At 36.1% G+C, this 19,772-nt stretch overlaps 1 protein-coding gene across 1 annotated transcript; it reads left to right on the forward strand.

Moving 5' to 3' along the window:
- Positions 1-7,389: 7,389 nt before the first annotated feature.
- On the forward strand, positions 7,390-19,378 carry LOC106078124 (neuronal acetylcholine receptor subunit beta-3-like). Its single transcript, XM_056037194.1, has 7 exons — positions 7,390-7,925; positions 8,011-8,141; positions 8,995-9,112; positions 12,934-13,098; positions 13,753-13,882; positions 17,711-17,880; positions 18,086-19,378. Exons 1-7 carry the CDS (start codon positions 7,656-7,658, stop codon positions 18,443-18,445), a joined length of 1,344 nt encoding a protein of 447 aa, XP_055893169.1. The 5' UTR covers positions 7,390-7,655; the 3' UTR covers positions 18,446-19,378.
- The last annotated feature ends 394 nt before the right edge of the window (positions 19,379-19,772 follow it).

Below are 19,772 nucleotides of genomic sequence, written 5' to 3' on the forward strand. Positions count from 1 at the left end.
CGTTACATTCATATCTATTAAAAACGAAAATGGCGATAGCTTTGTTAAATGAATGGGATTATAAAGTGAACAATTAAACGAAATAATTTTTAGTACGCGATTCATGAATGAATATAGATCTAGGCCTATCTCAACTCGGCTTCGCAACTTTCGTAAACGAATGTGGTCTCTTAAAAATGCTTTAGAAAACCAAATTTGAATGCTTATTTGATCAAAATATGAAATGAATGGACTATAATTAGTATGTTAATGTGTTAAAGTATAAAACTATCTGTGCGAAGAGAAGTTTTATCATCTAAGAGTTGAATTAGAGTTTTAGATCTAGGGATGGGATTATAAAGTAAACAATTAAACGAATTAATTTTTAGTACGCGATTCATTACGGTATTGTCTAATGAAAGAATGTTCGTCAGGAAATCTGGAGTTACATATATAAGTAGCTAATTAATGTAAAAAATGCTTTTGAAACACAAAATTGAAGGTTAATTTTATTATATAATGAAATCAAAGGATCTTCTTTTGTATTTTCATGTGTCAAAGTAAAAAACTATCTGCGCAAAGCGTATTTCTTAAAATTAGATCCAGGTCTAAATCCTTTCGATCTTTTCTCATGTCAACATTGTAGACATGACCTAGATCCATAAAATACTATAGCTTTAATAGAGTCGGACACATTTTTTTTAGGGTCTTAAGTTTGTTTTAGGGCTACAATACATACACTAGGGTCTAAGTTGGTACCAAAGAAACATTCCTGCCAAGTTTTATCAAGATTGGTCAAGCGGTTTTAATGTCTACAAGTAACATACATACATACACCTCACATTCTACTTTATAGTATAGATGTGAGTGACGTATTCATAGTCGTAAGTGTAAAAAGTAAGCAAACAAAATATAAAAAAATCCTTTTTGTTTAAATAAAAATAAAACAAAGCTTAATGAAGGGGAAGAACCCTGCACGTACAGCTTTATCTCTAAAAATGAAGAATTTATTTCCCTTACTCAATATCAAACAAAATAATTAATTACCGATAATTACTCGACTAATTGGGTAATTTTTAAATTGATTCGTTTTGTTAGGTACAATAAATAATTGTTTAATGTTTCAGCTTGATGCGTAAATGGGTGTGGGAGAAATAACATGTACAAACATTTTACCAAACAAACGGACTGCATGTGTTTACTATTTGTTGCTTTATAAAAAAATATAGTTAATAATTCTTTTATTTCATTTTAGATTTTATAAAATGGATAGAAACTTTCGGTGAATTTAAAAATAAAAATAAATTTGGTGCGTGTGTTTTGTGTTTTTCTTCAAGTACTGTAGAGCTTAACGCGTTATTATGTTGTTGAATGTTTAACTGCTAGGAAAATAACTATTTGGTGACATTTATATAACTGTACTCTTGTTATTTTTATGTTTGTTTGTTTTATTATGCTGAATATTACTATACGTTCACTACTTAGCTGGTCGAAGCAATGATGTAGATTTTGTGTTGAAAAATGGGTTGGCTTAATTTAAATAATAATAATATTTCTAAATTATCGGGTTAGAAATAACTTTGAAAAGTGACACGTAGTTTCATTGGAAAAGTCTAAGACCTCCAGATAATCAATAACGAATTAATCATTAAAAAGTTTTCATCAAACAAGAATTCCTCATTACTTGAAAACTTCATCATACACATCGACCATCGGAATCTCCGAAATCAATGAGTCTATAGGCCAGTGAGGTGCGACCTTCAAACAGCATGTCACATCCGGTCCCTGGCGCGATGCTATTGGGCCTCCTAGAAACTTCTAAACACAATGCATAAATTGAAGCCGCAGAGGACCAGTTCCGTTGTACTCTGCGACTTTTTGAGGTGAAGGTGACCTTGAGATGCTAGTCGAAAAAAAAAAGTATATGTACCCAGGTAGAAAAGATTGAATACCACAGCTGTAAAGACACTAAACACTGGTTGACCACCACCCTTTCACAAGAAATTCTAAAGTACATTATACTTTGGGCAGCTGTTTAAGACAAGCATCCATAAAAAAAAAGCCTAAAATATTTTAGAAATAAAGAATCACCCTTTGGGTTAGGATTTTGTGATTTTACCATCACAAAAGAGATACAAGACACCGATAGCAGAGACAAACAGACACAAACACTCTTTTGTTCCCCTGGCAATCAAATCATTAAATAGAAACAATCTGATATAAACTTTGTCACAAGTAAATTATGAGTGTGTCTGGTGGGAATGTACATTTCTTTTTTTTTAATAGTTATAATGTTTTGTTTGGTGTAATGTACAAATTGTAAGACATTTCCTTACGGGCAATAAAGATTATTATTATTATTATTATACTTGCGAACTTTTTGTTTTTGTACTTTAACATGCAACATTTTGGCAGGCAAAAAGAAGCACTTCCCATGCAGAGACACAAGCTGAGCTGGTTTTGTCATCTTGTAACAAATGACTCACTTTAAAAAATCATCCTTCAATTTAATGAAGAATGAAGAAATGGACCTTCCAAATGAAAGTGGGCTGGAAAAAGTGAAAGAATAAATCAGCCTTTTTTACAAAGCTTATATCCACTCACTCTGGCTGCTGGTTGGTAAGAGTTTGTACACGTTATTTCTCCCACACCCAATCTTGAATCAAGCTGAAATTTCGCATAATTATTTCCATTTACGTGGCAACACAAGAATCAATTTTAAAAATAACCAATTGTATCAATAACAATTGGTAATTAATTATTTCGAGGATTTTATCAAACAAGGGTAAGAAATAGTACTTGACTGGTGTGGTGGTATAAGTTGAATGTGTTACCTTTAAATTTTGTAGATTGAAATAAGTCGCCACTTTAAAGTTTGAAACTAACAAAAGATGACTATAAAACCTTCTATTTCATAAGCACTTCGCTTGCATAGTGGTAATTATGCTGGCTGGAAGAGGTTTGAGCCGTACCTTTTGCCGTATTCCGCAGTGAGCGTTCTCCAAAGCTCTGTAATTTTAAAAAAAAAACAAAATGGACTTTAATTTGGAAGCGGTGGGGGAGAGAGAATGAAAATATCTTTCGTAAATAATTAATCCTAAATCATTTTTATTTTATTTTTATTATTATTAATACATCTTCAAAAATAATAGAAGTTAAACTTTAAAATACAAATCTAGCATCTTTCCTATTTAAGTTATTCGACGCTGCTAGCGAATGTCGAACAAGAAGTTTAATAATAACGAAGGGAATAGTTGAATGTCTTCAAGACAAATGTATAAGTTTATAAAACGGCCTCTCTCTATGGCCTTCAGAAGTTGTCTCTATTTACATTTCGTTATTCTTCCTAAAATCCTAGTCCTGTTTTTAATAGTCGTGTCATTGCATAACTAAGTCCAAATCGTGCCCTAACAAAGCACAGAAGTTGTCTCTATTTACATTTCGTTATTCTTCCTAAAATCCTAGTCCTGTTTTTAATAGTCGTGTCATTGCATAACTAAGTCCAAATCGTGCCCTAACAAAGCACAGAAGTTGTCTCTATTTACATTTCGTTATTCTTCCTAAAATCCTAGTCCTGTTTTTAATAGTCGTGTCATTGCATAACTAAGTCCAAATCGTGCCCTAACAAAGCACAGAAGTTGTCTCTATTTACATTTCGTTATTCTTCCTAAAATCCTAGTCCTGTTTTTAATAGTCGTGTCATTGCATAACTAAGTCCAAATCGTGCCCTAACAAAGCACAGAAGTTGTCTCTATTTACATTTCGTTATTCTTCCTAAAATCCTAGTCCTGTTTTTAATAGTCGTGTCATTGCATAACTAAGTCCAAATCGTGCCCTAACAAAGCACAGAAGTTGTCTCTATTTACATTTCGTTATTCTTCCTAAAATCCTAGTCCTGTTTTTAATAGTCGTGTCATTGCATAACTAAGTCCAAATCGTGCCCTAACAAAGCACAGAAGTTGTCTCTATTTACATTTCGTTATTCTTCCTAAAATCCTAGTCCTGTTTTTAATAGTCGTGTCATTGCATAACTAAGTCCAAATCGTGCCCTAACAAAGCACAGAAGTTGTCTCTATTTACATTTCGTTATTCTTCCTAAAATCCTAGTCCTGTTTTTAATAGTCGTGTCATTGCATAACTAAGTCCAAATCGTGCCCTAACAAAGCACAGAAGTTGTCTCTATTTACATTTCGTTATTCTTCCTAAAATCCTAGTCCTGTTTTTAATAGTCGTGTCATTGCATAACTAAGTCCAAATCGTGCCCTAACAAAGCACAGAAGTTGTCTCTATTTACATTTCGTTATTCTTCCTAAAATCCTAGTCCTGTTTTTAATAGTCGTGTCATTGCATAACTAAGTCCAAATCGTGCCCTAACAAAGCACAGAAGTTGTCTCTATTTACATTTCGTTATTCTTCCTAAAATCCTAGTCCTGTTTTTAATAGTCGTGTCATTGCATAACTAAGTCCAAATCGTGCCCTAACAAAGCACAGAAGTTGTCTCTATTTACATTTCGTTATTCTTCCTAAAATCCTAGTCCTGTTTTTAATAGTCGTGTCATTGCATAACTAAGTCCAAATCGTGCCCTAACAAAGCACAGAAGTTGTCTCTATTTACATTTCGTTATTCTTCCTAAAATCCTAGTCCTGTTTTTAATAGTCGTGTCATTGCATAACTAAGTCCAAATCGTGCCCTAACAAAGCACAGAAGTTGTCTCTATTTACATTTCGTTATTCTTCCTAAAATCCTAGTCCTGTTTTTAATAGTCGTGTCATTGCATAACTAAGTCCAAATCGTGCCCTAACAAAGCACAGAAGTTGTCTCTATTTACATTTCGTTATTCTTCCTAAAATCCTAGTCCTGTTTTTAATAGTCGTGTCATTGCATAACTAAGTCCAAATCGTGCCCTAACAAAGCACAGAAGTTGTCTCTATTTACATTTCGTTATTCTTCCTAAAATCCTAGTCCTGTTTTTAATAGTCGTGTCATTGCATAACTAAGTCCAAATCGTGCCCTAACAAAGCACAGAAGTTGTCTCTATTAAATTTCGTTATTCTTCCTAAAATCCTAGTCCTGTTTTTAATAGTCGTGTCATTGCATAACTAAGTCCAAATCGTGCCCTAACAAAGCACAGAAGTTGTCTCTATTTACATTTCGTTATTCTTCCTAAAATCCTAGTCCTGTTTTTAATAGTCGTGTCATTGCATAACTAAGTCCAAATCGTGCCCTAACAAAGCAAGGGTATACTGTAATTTTAAATAATTTCCCTAATTTCTTTATCTCTAAGCTTAGGTTTTTATATGTTTTTTTTTTTCTCACTTTCAATTACTTTTATTATTATTATTATGCTAGAAACGAACGAGTAGTCATTCTCTGGTGCTGCAAGGGTCGAGTTTTGTTAAAGAGAAACACAATTTATTGTAGTCCCTTTATCAGGTTCCACTGAGGAATTTTCTGGTGATGTGGCAGGTCTGCAGCAGTACCACCCTCTGACAGGCAACGAGAATGTTCCTATGAATGTTAAGAGCCTTGAAGGTATCTATGAGGTCAGTTGTTATTATCCCCTCCGTTGAAATAACAATTGGGTATATTGTTATTTTGGATAACTTCCATAAACGCTTTATCTCCAAGCCTAGGTTCCCATATTTTCTTTCCTTTTCCATTTCAATTTTTCTTAAGTTATGAGTCAGTTGTACAACGATGTCAATAATGGGAGCGGTTTTTCTTTTTTATCAATGAACAGATCTGAGCGATTAAAATCTACCGTTTTGTCAGTCAGAATAGGCCTATCCCAGTACAGTAGATGATCCGTAGACTCGAGAACCTTTTGAGGTGAGTATTTGTAATATGGAGGAGTTTCCTTACCGATCAAATTGTGTGTCAAAGCCAAGTGTTGGTGTATTAGCTTTGCAACTTGGTTATGGCGACCTAGGTAGGCGGATTCCGATAGGACTGAACATCCCGCCATTATGTGTTCAATTGACTCACCCACATTTCCACATTTTCGGCATTTGTCAATAACATTGAGTTTTAGGCTATTCTTCTCGTAATTTTTGTCCTAATTACTCTGTCCTGTATTGCTGTGACAAAGCCTTCAGTTTCAGGGTAGAGATGACCTGCTTTGAGCCATGCCAAGAAAGCAGCCTTGTCAATGTTGTCCCCATCTAATAAAATCGGGAATTTTCCGTGGAGTCTTTTTCTTCCCATTGGCGAATCTCAGGCCCTACGTCGTCCAAACTGACATTAACATCAACATTTCGTAGGTTCAGAGGAGTCGCATCGGAGTAGTATTTGCGTAGGAAGGAAACTAGTTCATTATTATTATTATTATGTTAGAAATGAACGGGTAGTCATTTTCTGGCGCTGCCAGGGTCGAGTTTCGCTAAAGAGAAACAAAATTCATCGTAGTCCCTTTAACAGTTTCCACTGAGGAATTTTCTGGTGATGTGGAAGGTCTGCAGCAGTACCGCCCTCTGACAGGCAACGAAGATGTTCCTAGGAATGTTAAGGGCCTTGAAGATGTCTGTGAGGTCAGTTGTTATTATCCCCTCGGTTGATATAACAATGGGGTATATTGTTATTTTGGACAATATCCATAGACGCTTAATCTCCAAGCCTAGGTTCCCATATTTTCTTTGTTTTTCTATCTCAGTTTTTCTTAAATTATGAGACAGTGGTACGGCGATATCGATAATGGTAGCGTTTTTTTCTTTTTTATCGATGAACAGCAGATCCGGGCGATTGAAATCTACCGTTTGTCGGTCAGAATAGGCCTATCCCAGTACAGCAGATGTTCAGTAGACTCGAGAACCTCTTGCGGAGAGTATTTATTAGTATTAGTAGTAGTAGTTGTAGTAGTATTACAAACGCTGTATTTTTTTTATCCCTTTAATCAATTTAAAAACACAAGAATTTTCATCGACTTTTATACCTCAAACAATGCATTTCTATTTCCTATCTGAGAGTCATTTAATAGTGTGCTAGTTTTCCCTAGTTCAAATATTTCCCGAGTCGATTATACCCAGTACTTGAAAATCAAATTAATGGTTGATTAACGATTCTTGATGTTTGATGGCAAGCTATCAAGTTATCCCAAAGAAATGATTCCATTCCAGGTGCTCCCACCCAAAGTTTCAGGCTGTGGACAGCACAGGCCTACTCTTAGACAATGTTCAGTTGATCGATTACTTTGTGTTAATTGCCGGATATCACTAGATGTGAAATGCATGTTGTATTGATGTAGGTCTACTCCACGACTACGTGAGCACATCAACGCGATACCGTTTCGTACGTAAAGGAAAAAAATAGATTTTTTTCATCTGTATTCCATACTGTTCTGTCATTGATTTGTAAACATTGAGAAAAGAAATAGTTAATATTTTTAACTGCTATAGAATGCATTGACTATTACTCAAGTGATCTACTACCTTTACACTCGCTATTGAGATTGGACTTTTTTGGACATATGTAACTGCTTTTGTGATTGAATCAAGATATAAATGAAGTTATCTTATAATCTTTGCCACATATTCGATATACTTTGTATAAAGTTGTCAGTTAATGTAAACCAATACGATTAAAACAAAGAACTAAATACTTAAATATATTTTTAAATAAGTGTTATTAATAACTGTTATATGTAAATAGAAACAATCAAAGAAGAAATCGAGACGTCGCTATGTGTTTCTCAAAGTGCTTTATATTCTACGCTTTAAGCTTGACTTTGATTGGGACTCTTGTGTCAGGAGCCACTTATGAGAACACTATGGATATCTTCAGGGACAAACTGGGCAGTGACCACTACCACACAGAGGTCAGGCCTATCAAGAACCAGGACAATGTATTGAAAGTTCTTGTAGGGTTTCAGATAGTGGCCATAGTCAAAGTGGACGAGATAGCGCAAAGTTTCATTTCTAACGGCTTTGTCTTCTTTACCTGGATTGACGAGGTAGGTGCGTGTTCTTTAGGTAAGTACGGGTGACATCATTGAAGCAAAGATCGTGGATAAAGTTTCGATTGTTGTTGTTTTATAGATGGTTGCTTGGAACCCTGGTAACTACGGTGGTCAGTTCCTGATCCATCCACTACCAGAAGATATCTGGAGACCAAGAGTTGTGCTACGCAATACACTTGGAGACAGAGACTTGTTTGATGACGATAAAGCGTAAGTTTGAAAAACGTAAATAAACAATTGGTCAATGTAGATGAGTATTTGCGTATAGCTAATTAGTTTGTTTTTCTTTTGTTTGTTGTTGTTTTTTCAAGAAAACCTCGCCTCAGACCATTATCAACAACACTCAAGTTTATTTACCAAAGAAAAAATGTAAATTGAAAATAAACACTTCCTTTTTTTTTTTTTGTTTTTTTTGTTTTGTTTTTCTTTTTTTGGGGGGGTGCTGTTTTTTTGTTGTTATTGCTTTGTAAAGTTCCCCTTTTAGACCTTGCAATCTATAGGGCAGATGGTTTTAAGGTCAGTTGTCTCTTTGGACAGTTAACGAGCAGGGTGTCATGTGGCCAGCACAACGACCAGCCCCCTTTAATTTCCCGAATTAAAGTCAGGTCCCATTAGAGTTGGGTAGACTCAGTGGCGAAATTTAAAATCCCAGTCTTCACCTAGAGTCAAACTCAGGACCCCACGTTCGGATGTCATTGGCTAAAAAAAACAACAGATGACCTTAACATCATCTGTCCTATAGGTCGCAAGGTCTGATAGAGGAAATACTAGATTTGTTTAAAAATTAAGACAGTTTCAAGACATTTTTTTTATTAGTTTTCCTTTTTTACTGTTTTATGTGTGTGCCTTATATTCTCATAAGGGCAATGAGCCTAAATAATGTATGTTAACAGCGCTATACCGTAAGCTAGCTCGCGCTAAGGTCAATAATTTTCTGTGTTGGTACCCTGATGAGGCGCGTCTTTTGTTTCCACGTAAAAACAAATGGTAGGTTAATGCAACTATGTTTGAGTAGCTCAATAAGTAAACAAACAAAAACAATGATGTTGATTCAATGTTTCAGGCCTGTCTTTGTGTTCGCCAGCGGTTTAGTCAACTGGGCCCCGGGAAGTCTCTTCCCAGCTTCCTGCGAGCTCAACATGGTCGACTACCCATTTGATGAACAGACCTGTGCCATACAAGTAAGGACTTGATCACGCAAAGTCAATGTATTACTTTGTTTCAGTACATCTAGATTTATATTTGTTGTGAATTATATCCAAGTGGGATCAAGTTGCAGCGAGACCAATAGTTAATAGTAGGCCTCAACACTGACCTGCGACGTCGCAACATGTGGGCGCTGGAGAACAATAGTTCGTTGCCACGTCACAGGTCTTGACGTAAAACCTGTGACTAGGCAATGAATTATTGGTCTTCACTGCCCATTTGCAGCGTTACGATCTGCGACGTGGCAACGAGCTGCCGGTTCCAGTCCTGATAATTAAATGTGAATTATTTGAAAGAGCAACACTTACTTAGAAAGTATCAGCTTTAAGCGTATCTGATTGTCGGAACGATGTTGATTCTTTGCACAGCTTGACAGCAGGGCCGGCCTTACGAACTGCGGGGCCCAATTCAATAGATGCTTGCAAGGCCTCTCTTCTATTTTTTTTTTTTTTACAAAACAACTATTACTATTAACTAGATCGTTATATCAACATTGGAAATAAAACATGCGGAGCCCAGCATTTTGTTTTTCAATGTAAATTTCACAACCACACAACGAACTATAGGAGGTATCAAGAGCCCACCGGTATGTCCATAGTTTGCATTATGTTTATGAGTAAAATACATTTTGAAATGTTGTAAACCCCGCACATCTGCCATTCGTTCGTCTAAACTTGTATCACCCGCGGGTTATATACGAGAACATACGATATATTTTTTATTAGAAATAACTTTATTAATAAGACATTTTATACTTAGCCTTACGTAGATGTAGTCATTCTATAGAATGCCTAAACATTTCATAGAATGCCTAGACAAAGTAGGAAATGGTGAAGCACTTCGTACTTTGCCTAAAAACGCCAGGTATTCTTATTGTGGGCACCAAAGGACAAAAAGTACCAGACCTCGAGGCTCGTTATCTGATGAGGGGGGGGGCTATGCCATTTAACACTAGCAATAATTATGACCCTTATAAATGCGAAATTAATTTGCGACAATCAAAACAAATAATACGTTCATACAACCGGAAAACCTATAGGCCTAAATAGCAGCCTTTTTGGTGAATCCTGTGTACAAAATAAAAGAAATATTGATAAGCTTTTTTTTTCCCCTAAAGGAACATGATAAAGTCTGCCTACATTTTAGCACTGCAGAAACATACCTACACGCATTTGTATGTGTAACTTTTATTTAATTGGCTATTTCGAATTGGCTTTATGGAACAAATTTTTCAATGGAATAAAAAAAAATACTTCAGCCAACAGCATACAAATCAGTAATTAGTAAAAGCTTGAATGAACAAAATGTCTTTTCATTACAACCAAATTTTATAATCTTTAATGTTGAAACAAGGGAAAAAAATAGAAGTTAGAGTATTATTGATTTCGGATCTCCTCTCTCTTTCTCTAGACCAGGGTCTACTAACTCTCCAAATATTAGTCTAGCTAAAGAGTATGTGTTCAAAGACCTTGTATTTGTAAAGGCGACGTTTGTGAGAATTAGGACTGGGATGGCGTTTGGGTGTTTGGGTGAAGGTGGCTTGCCATTGTGTTGGCATAGGACGTGCGTGTGGGTGAGGGGAAAGGGGCGTACCATTGTGTTGGCATAGGACTTAAAATAGTTGGTGTCGTAATAGTTGTTTTTTTTAGAACTAGCAACAAATAAATCAATTTCCTGTCAATACTTTTGGGAAATCTCCAGAGTATGTAGCCTACAAAGAAGGGAGAGAACAAATCCTTCACTTCCACCTTAAAACCGTAATGTATTGAACCGGTGGGATTGCAGAGCATGTCTCTGTCTGAATCGATGAAATAATTTGGTCGAGGCAATGGACCAGGTCTGATACCTTCAAATAGACCAACTGCAAAATCGTTAGTATGAGTAGATAATATGGATTAGACTCTAGATTCACTAGATGTATTGGTCATTAAGTCTGTGGTCGAGAGGCTAAGTACGCTTGAACCTGGCTTAGCTTGGCTACCTTTGAAGGGGGCTCGAGGTTCGACACCCGACTCGAGCAGAGTTGTGTTTACTGTTATGTTACTGAGCGTTTAAAGGCAGCAAGGAAAAACTTTCTCCCAGATATCCCCTCCCCCACTGGTCCACAAATGAGACTGTACCAAAGCGGTCTGAGCATGCTATAAGCAAGAAAGTAGCGCTAGATAAAAATTTTTTAACTAATATTGAATGGGCATGAGGGAAGACTTTATTTGACATTTCTTGTGGTAAAAATATTTCAATTAATTTCATTCCATATCCATCTCCACACGCCATTATTCATTAAGTCTTTCAAAGGGTGTGGTGGCCGAGTCTGGTTTAGAACAGAGGGCACTCGAGTTCTGATCACCTGGAATACTGAGATTTATAAGATCTGGCAGTGGGTAACTGAACTTGGTTAAGGAAAGAAAAAGCGGTTGGTCTTGGTGCTGGTCACATGACACCCTCCCTCCTCCCTGTTCACACGATCGACAAAGTCTAAAAGGGCAACTTGACATATTTACTCTTGGTTGCAAGGCAAATACAACATCTTAATATTAAGCCAAAGATCTCCTACAGAGCTCTAATGTGGGACTTTTATGACGGTCATGAGCGCACAACATAAAACCAAGCAGTCAACATTACTCCTCTCCCAACAACTGGAAATAAACGGCCTTTATATTTTGTTTAGTCTAGGTGATTGAAATATGATCATTCTCTATGCTCTCTCTTTGAAATTCCACTGTTTTAGCATTAAGTAAATATCGAATTTATATTTAAAAAAAACAAGATTACAAAGACAGTTTGTGTAGAAAGACAAACTCAAAATCGGCCCCCAAGTGGTCCACCCAGGCAGATAAAAGGCAGGCTTCATATTTTCAGAAAGAATATCAGAATGAAATTCATTCAAAGGCAAATGACTGAAAAGAATGGAGAAAGAAGGTTGACCGATCTTATGTGGTGCCCCAAAGGTTCAGCAGACCAAGGTATAGGTGAAAGTGTAGGTGAAGTTAGATGTGAATCTGGTCTAACTGACGTAATATAATGATTAGCTGACATTTAATTGATCTAATTGTTTTGTAAAGGGCCAATCTCTTATTCAAAGCCTCAAGGGAAAAAACATTTCGTAAAAAAAATCCTTTAGTTTGGCGTTCTGTTGAGGTAGGCTAGCACTGCAGTTCACGCGATAATATGAAAAACTACTTATTAATTGTTCCTATAAATTATGTTCCACTTAAATGCACATTAAATAGATTTTTTTTCTCTTTAAAAAAAAATTACAACTTTTTTTAATGTAGTAGTTAGTATGACTGAACTTAATTAACTTAGCAATACATAAGTAAAAAAAAATTGTTGACAAAAAATCTAAAACCGTTGTCCCCCTTACTAAATAGCCTCCCGTGTTTGTTACTATTAATATTGTATTGTTGTAAAAATGATGTATTTTTATGAAAAAAAAATGCTTGCATATTTGATTTTAAAAATTAAAATGTTCGCTTTTAGTAAAGAAAAAAGTAGCCGTTGTTTCAGAACTTTGAAAGGTCTAAAAAAAAACAACATGGTGTCGGATTTTCAATATCTTTTCTAGTTTACGAGATCTAAACGAGACGGACGGACACACAGACCACACAAAACCAATAGCGTCTATTCCCCTTTTGGGAACTTTCACATCGATTTCATAAAATTATTTAAAAAATCGTCTCGTCTTATAAGTCATAACATCATTAGTTCAATACAATACATAAACATTAGTTTTACAAACTCTGAAAGTCATGTATTTCACATCAAATATAAAGTTATAAATTTCTTTTACCTTAAGCTGGTAGCCATGTCACTTTCATCAGACGAGATGCAGTTCTACACAGATCCTGACGCCAAAGTCGGAACCAGCTATTTCAATTCCAACGGAGAGTGGGAGCTTATTGATTCCACTATGAAAGTTTCTAATATTTCTGCAGGGGCCGCCAATCTTTCTGCCGTAGACGTAAGTAAATACACAATAACCGGACACAAAATAAGGAACTATATTTTTGGCGTAGATATCTCTGGATGCGGACATTTTAAAAGCTTTTCAATTTGTTTTATGTGCGTCATTTTTATTTATTTCTAATTCAACACCTTGATATATTTTTTTTTAAATTAAAAACTAGGTTTTTTGGCTGACCCTCACATAAATTCTTTGACAGTGTAATGTACTAGTTTAGAGAGTAGGTTAGTTTTGTTAGATAAATATATTGTGTATAGTTTTAGCGACAGTAAAAGTGGTGACGTAGTAAGACGTAGTGAGACAGACTAATGACGTAGACTTAGGTGAACAGGAGAACAACATGGCGTTATGTTAGAAGTAGGTTGTGTTTTGAATAGTAGTTGAATAGTAATTAGATATTACGACGTTTTAGGAAGAGGACGGATTTCCCAGTGGTTAATAAAGTCTGAATGTTGTTATCAACTATATTCAACTTGTAATGTTCTGTGGCTAATGTTAAGTAATAATTGATACATAGTCGAAGTCAGATTAGATTGGCCCATAACAACAGCAATTGAGATGCATGTTCATTTTTTTCCCCATTGATCTTGATATTAAATGTATCTAAAAAGATTATAGTTCTCATTGTTTTGTGTATATTTTTATTTTCAGTTTGTCCTGGTCCTACGACGCCGTCCTTACTTCCTCATGTTGAACATCGTGCTGCCTGTTGTGTTTCTGTCTTTTTTAAACATCCTGGTCTTTACCATACCAGTAGAGTCGGGGGAGAAAATTGGTTACGGTAGGTTATACATTGTCCCATCAGACCATCTTGGTTCCCTTTTTTTTTTGTCGATTCACAAACTCAAACTTTTTTTTTATTTATGTAAAAAAAAAAAATAACTCTGATTCCCTTTAGTTAATTCACTAGTTCATTTTTTTTATTTATGTCAACAAAAAAATCTCTGATTCCCATATATCAATTCACTAGCTCATTTTTTGTAAATTTATGTCAAAAAAACAGACCACAATTAACGTAGCATACGAATGTTTAGACAGTAATCATCTTTTCAAAGCACAAATTAAACCAAGCTGATATCTTCATTTATTTAGATAATAATAATAATAATAATAATTGACGGACTGTGATAGCCACGCACGACTCTTATGTTTGAAAGATACTCTGAGACAGAAAGCTAAACTAAAGGGAGCTAGGTTAAAGCGCTACAACGAAACCACCAAAAGAAAGGAGCATAACGCTTTATTTCAGCACATGAGAAAACAGTTCTTCCGTAAACTAGCTGATAATGGTGCTGACAAAATTCAAACCATTGATAGCACTAAACACGGCTCCTTTACCGACTACTGGGCGGCGCTTTGGTCCGACCCACTACATTACAATGTGCAGGCTGACTGGATCGAGGAAATCCAAACTAAAAACAACCTAATACCAGAAATGCCTGATGAGGATTTCACAGCTGAGGAAGTCTCCGCAGCTATTTCGAAAACCCACAACTGGACTGCTCCTGGACCGGACAATATACACAACTTTTGGCTGAAAAAACTTACAGCCGTACATGCACCACTAACATCAAGTTTTAACGAGCTAATATCAGAACCGTCTTCAATGCTGTTAGAACTCACTGAAGGGAGAACATCTCTTCTCCCCAAAAAAGGGGATCCGAACCAACCATCAAACTATCGCCCTATCACTTGTCTGTCAGTGGTGTATAAACTATTAACTTCACTTTTAAAAAGTAAAATGTATAAATTTTGTTCTGCCCATAAGCTACTAGCGGATGAACAACAAGGTTGCATTGAAGAGTCGATGGGCTGTAAAGTACAGCTAACTATAGATGGTATTATATTGCATCAAGCTAATAGAAGAAAGAGAAATTTACACATGTGTTACATCGACTACAAAAAAGCTTTCGATTCAGTTCCGCATGATTGGCTATTAAAAACCCTGGACATCCATAGAATCAACCCAAGAATAAAACAACTATTGAAAGTCTGTATGGATAATTGGAAGATAAACCTGCACCTAAATCGTGATAAACTAGGTTCTGTGCACATAAGAAGAGGTATATACCAGGGTGACTCACTATCTCCACTCTGGTTCTGCCTAGCGATTAATCCTCTATCTACATTACTCCAAGACTCTACAAACGGTTTTAGGGTTGACACTAAATGTACAAAATGTGTGTCCCACTTATTATACATGGATGATCTAAAGCTATATGCAGAAACCGAGCAAAAATTACACACCTTAATCAAAACGGTAAAATGCTTTAGTGACGATATCTGTATGTCTTTTGGCCTGGACAAGTGTGGCATCATAAGCATTAAAAAGGGCAAGGCAACGAACACCAACATTGAATTTGAAGGCATCGAGGAATTGAACTCCGCCTCTATTTATAAATATCTTGGAATAAACCAGAATGCCAAGATAAACCATAAGAAATTAAAAGAGGACTTTCTTGGCAAATATAGGCAAAGAGTTAATAAAATCCTCAACACCAAACTGTCTGGCAGTAATCTCATCACTGCAATTAACAGCTGGGCCGTCCCTGTGCTCCTTTACACGTTCGGTGTGATCAAATGGACTGACACCGACCTACATGACATTGACAGACTCACTAGAAAATTACTAACCAAGTTTCGATGCCTACACCCCAAGTCCTCCACCATAAGGTTATACCTGCCCAGGAAGGATGGGGGTCGTGGATTGCAGAACATCTTCAAATTGTGTAAGATGCAAGTTTTAAAAATACGATCAAAACTGCTCGCCTCCAGCAACAAATTAGTTTCCTTCCTACGGAAATACGACTCCGATGCAACCCCTCTGAACCTACACAATGCTGATGTCAATATCGGTTTGGACGACGTAGGGCATGAGATTCGCCAATGGGAAGAAAAAACACTCCACGGAAAATTTCCGGCTTCATTACATGGGGACAACATCGACAAGGCTGCTTCCTTAACATGGCTCAAAGCAGGTCATCTCTACCCTGAAACAGAAGGCTTTGTTACAGCAATACAGGACAGAGTAATCAGGACAAAAAATTACGAGAAGCATATCCTGAAACTCAATGTTGTCGACAAATGCCGAAAATGTGGGCGAGTCGATTGAACACATTATGGCAGGATGTCCAGCCCTATCAGAATCAGCCTACCTAGGTCGCCATAACCAAGTTGCAAAGTTAATACACCAACACCTGGCTTTGACGTACAAATTGATCGGTAAGGACACTCCCCCTTATTATAAATACTCTCCGCAAGAGGTTCTCGAGTCTACTGAACATCTGCTGTACTGGGATAGGCCTATTCTGACCGACAAAACGGTAGATTTCAATCGCCCGGATCTGCTGTTCATCGATAAAAAAGAAAAAACCGCTACCATTATCGATATCGCCGTACCACTGTCTCATAATTTAAGAAAAACTGAGATAGAAAAACAGAGAAAATATGGGAACCTAGGCTTGGAGATTAAGCGTCTATGGAAATTGTCCAAAATAACAATATACCCCATTGTTATATCAACCGAGGGGATAATAACAACTGAACTCACAGACACCTTCAAGGCCCTTAACATTCCTAGGAACATCTTCGTTGCCTGTCAGAGGGCGGTACTGCTGCAGACCTGCCACATCACCAGAAAATTCCTCAGTGGAAACTGTTAAAGGGACTACGATGACTTTTGTTTCTCTTTAGCGAAATTCGACCCTGGCAGCGCCAGAGAATGACTACTCGTTCATTTCTAACATAATAATAATAATCTTTATTATCCGTAAGGAAATTTGTCTTACAATTTGTGCATTACATAGTTCTCCTTTTTTTACAACGTAGATACAATATATATTCAAGTTTTCTTAATATTGTTTCTGATTAATATGTAGAGTTCTTGCCCCAGTCAAAACTTGTAGAACATAATGTCAGCAAGTTGGTTACATTACAAGATTTTTAAGCATTTATCATTATAGGTTTACTAAATTGCAAAACCATACAAAAAGTTTTATTTTATGTCATTTGGCGTTTGGTTTAATAAATAGCTTTAACATATAAAGAGTTCTGTTTTACCAGATTTAGGGTGTGGTGGTCGAATGTTAAAGAGCTTGGCGTTCAAACCGAGGGGTCCTATGCTCAAATCCAGGATTCATTAGTATTTTGAACTTTTGAGATTCTTAGTACCTGACATTAGTAGCAAACCGTTGTGCTGACCACGTGACCACATTGTTAAACGTCAGGCATAGAAAAAAAACGAACTTTATCTGCCCCAAGAATCGCAAGGTCTGAAAGTGAAACAACTTTCTTACTTATTACACCACATCAAGATATCAAGATCTATTGGTGTTCATATTGTCACACATTGATAATGGACCTCATTCATCAATCGTAAACAAACAACATTTAGCCACGTGATAATATTGATAAATCAATGAAAATTACGTATCACGTGATAGCCTTTATGGATTGCGTAATTTGTATAGAAGATATAGAGAACCACGTGGCAAAATGTTGTTTGTTTATGATTGGTGAATGGGGTCCATTAAGAGTAACAAAAAAAGGGAGGGGAATTATATAAGAGTATATACTTCTAGAAATTTCTCTTTTTTGATTTTCTGTCCAGGCATCACTGTTCTGCTGGCCCTGTCTGTATTCATGAGTATTATCAGTGGAATGCTGCCTAGGTCATCAACACTCCCCAGAGTGACCATTTACCTCTTTATATTATTGGCTATCTCGGTGCTGACAGTAGTGGACAGCATCATCATTGTTTATATCTACCACAAAGAAGAGGTCTGGTCATTTAATGCATAACCTATACCTTATTTGATTGGAAAATATCTTTATCGATTTATTGATTTATTTGTGGGTGTTTGATTATTAATTAATATTAATTAGATTATATCATTAATTTGAAAAGGCCCAAATGTTTAAAAATACTTCGATGCTATTGCTATGGTAAATAATGCATACATTCTACAATGTGTTATCTTTACAGAAAGAAGAAAAACATATCAAAGCCAAGAAAGGATTTCAATCTGCTTTCACAAAGATAAAACATATGCATCGAGCAGTAGCTCCAGAAAATACGACCAAGAAAACCCCAGCTTTGTTAGACACTATTGCAAAGAACCCAGAAAAAATATTTAAAACCCAAGCCAGCGTTGTCTCTACAGTTTCTACCGAGTCTTCCCCTCCAACGTATGAACCGGCTCAAGAGTTCAATCAAAAGGGAGATAACGTGAACAGGAACAAGTACAAACTAATCGGAAAATATATTGACTTGGTTTCTTTTGTTATATTCTTTGTTGTTTGGTTAGCGGTTACACTTGCCTTTATGATAGACATTGCTGTTTAATAAAAAATACCCAGAGTTGTTTGAAATCAGTTCGCAGTATCATGTGTCCAGCACAACGACCAACCGCTTTTACTTTCCCCCAACTTAAGTCAGGTGCCCATTACAGATGGGTGGACTCAGAAGCGACCTAAAGATCCCGAAATTAAAAATCCCAGCCTTCAACAGGATTCTAACCCAGGACTTCCAAGGTTTGGAAGCCAAGCGCTTTAACACTCAGCTACCGGGCCGAGTTTTCCAATATAACTTATATCTGTCATGAAGGGTTTAATGGCTGCTTCTGCAAGCAAATAAAAGAATACCATTTTTAAATTAGTTGCTTATTTTCCTTTTTTTTTGTGTGTGTCACCTCCTCATGATGGGTGTCACCCCCGTGCGATTCTTTAGTATCGCATCTGTTTTCTGGCGGTCTGTTAGATTCGAATAATTCGTTTTACTTTTATGACTTCATAATACTAAATGCTTCAAGTTCAGGGAAACACCAAGTCCTAAAGCGAGAAAGAAATCTTTCCAAGTTGAGAATCGTTGCTTAAAGTCACCCATTGCCGGCTTAGGCATAGGCAAAATAGGCAGCCGCCTAGGGCCTCAGTCTAGTATTAATATTTTTAGAGAAGAAATAACGAAACTTGTCTTCAATGTTATTGTTGGCGTACACTAGGTTTTTTAATAAAATGTGTAATTTTATTTATTTTTATTTTTTTGCTGTTCATTTTTTTTTTCTATTTCTTTGGGGCCACCAAATTCAGCCCGCCTAGGGCGAATTAATGTTAATGAATTATTTTGCTTGATTACAAAAGAGAAAATGAATGCTTCAGTATTAAGAGATATGACTAAATATCTGGGGTTCTCTCCTCTTAGTTAATTGTACACGTTATTTCTCTCACACCCATTATCGGATCAAGTTGAAATTTTACATAATTTGTATTGTACCTAACAAAGCACGAATCTATTAAAAGATTTACAAATTAGTCTATTAATTTGTAAGCCATTAATTATTTTGTTTAATATTGAAAAATTGAAAATAAATTCTATATAGTTAAAACGTATAGTTCTTCTCCTAGGTTAATTTTTTTCAAGTATTTTTTTTTTCATTTTGCTTGTTTTTAGTTTTACTTCTGCCAATTTAAACTCTAGATACACAAGAGGCGTTTAGGGCGGCAAATGGTGCTTCAGCCCTGCAGGCGTCCTTTTGTCTGTCAGCTTCAATAAAAAATATATATTGCGTGAAATAGGAAAGTGCTTATACTTGCTCATTAAAACTCTTCTTTACCTTAAAATAGCTAGCTATCTTCATTCTCTTGAGAGCAACGACAAAAAGATATCTCCTATG

The sequence above is a fragment of the Biomphalaria glabrata genome, chromosome 8 (genome assembly GCF_947242115.1).
Source record: "Biomphalaria glabrata chromosome 8, xgBioGlab47.1, whole genome shotgun sequence".
NCBI classification, from domain to species: Eukaryota; Metazoa; Mollusca; class Gastropoda; family Planorbidae; genus Biomphalaria; species Biomphalaria glabrata.

Bases quoted from the DNA above. Each gene is read 5' to 3' on its own strand.
- LOC106078124 (XM_056037194.1), top strand. From the start codon at position 7,656: ATGTGTTTCTCAAAGTGCTTTATATTCTACGCTTTAAGCTTGACTTTG. The intron at 7,926-8,010 runs GTAGGTGCGTGT...GTTGTTTTATAG, and splicing joins TCTTTACCTGGATTGACGAG to ATGGTTGCTTGGAACCCTGG. The intron at 13,099-13,752 runs GTAAGTAAATAC...TTTTATTTTCAG, and splicing joins CCAATCTTTCTGCCGTAGAC to TTTGTCCTGGTCCTACGACG.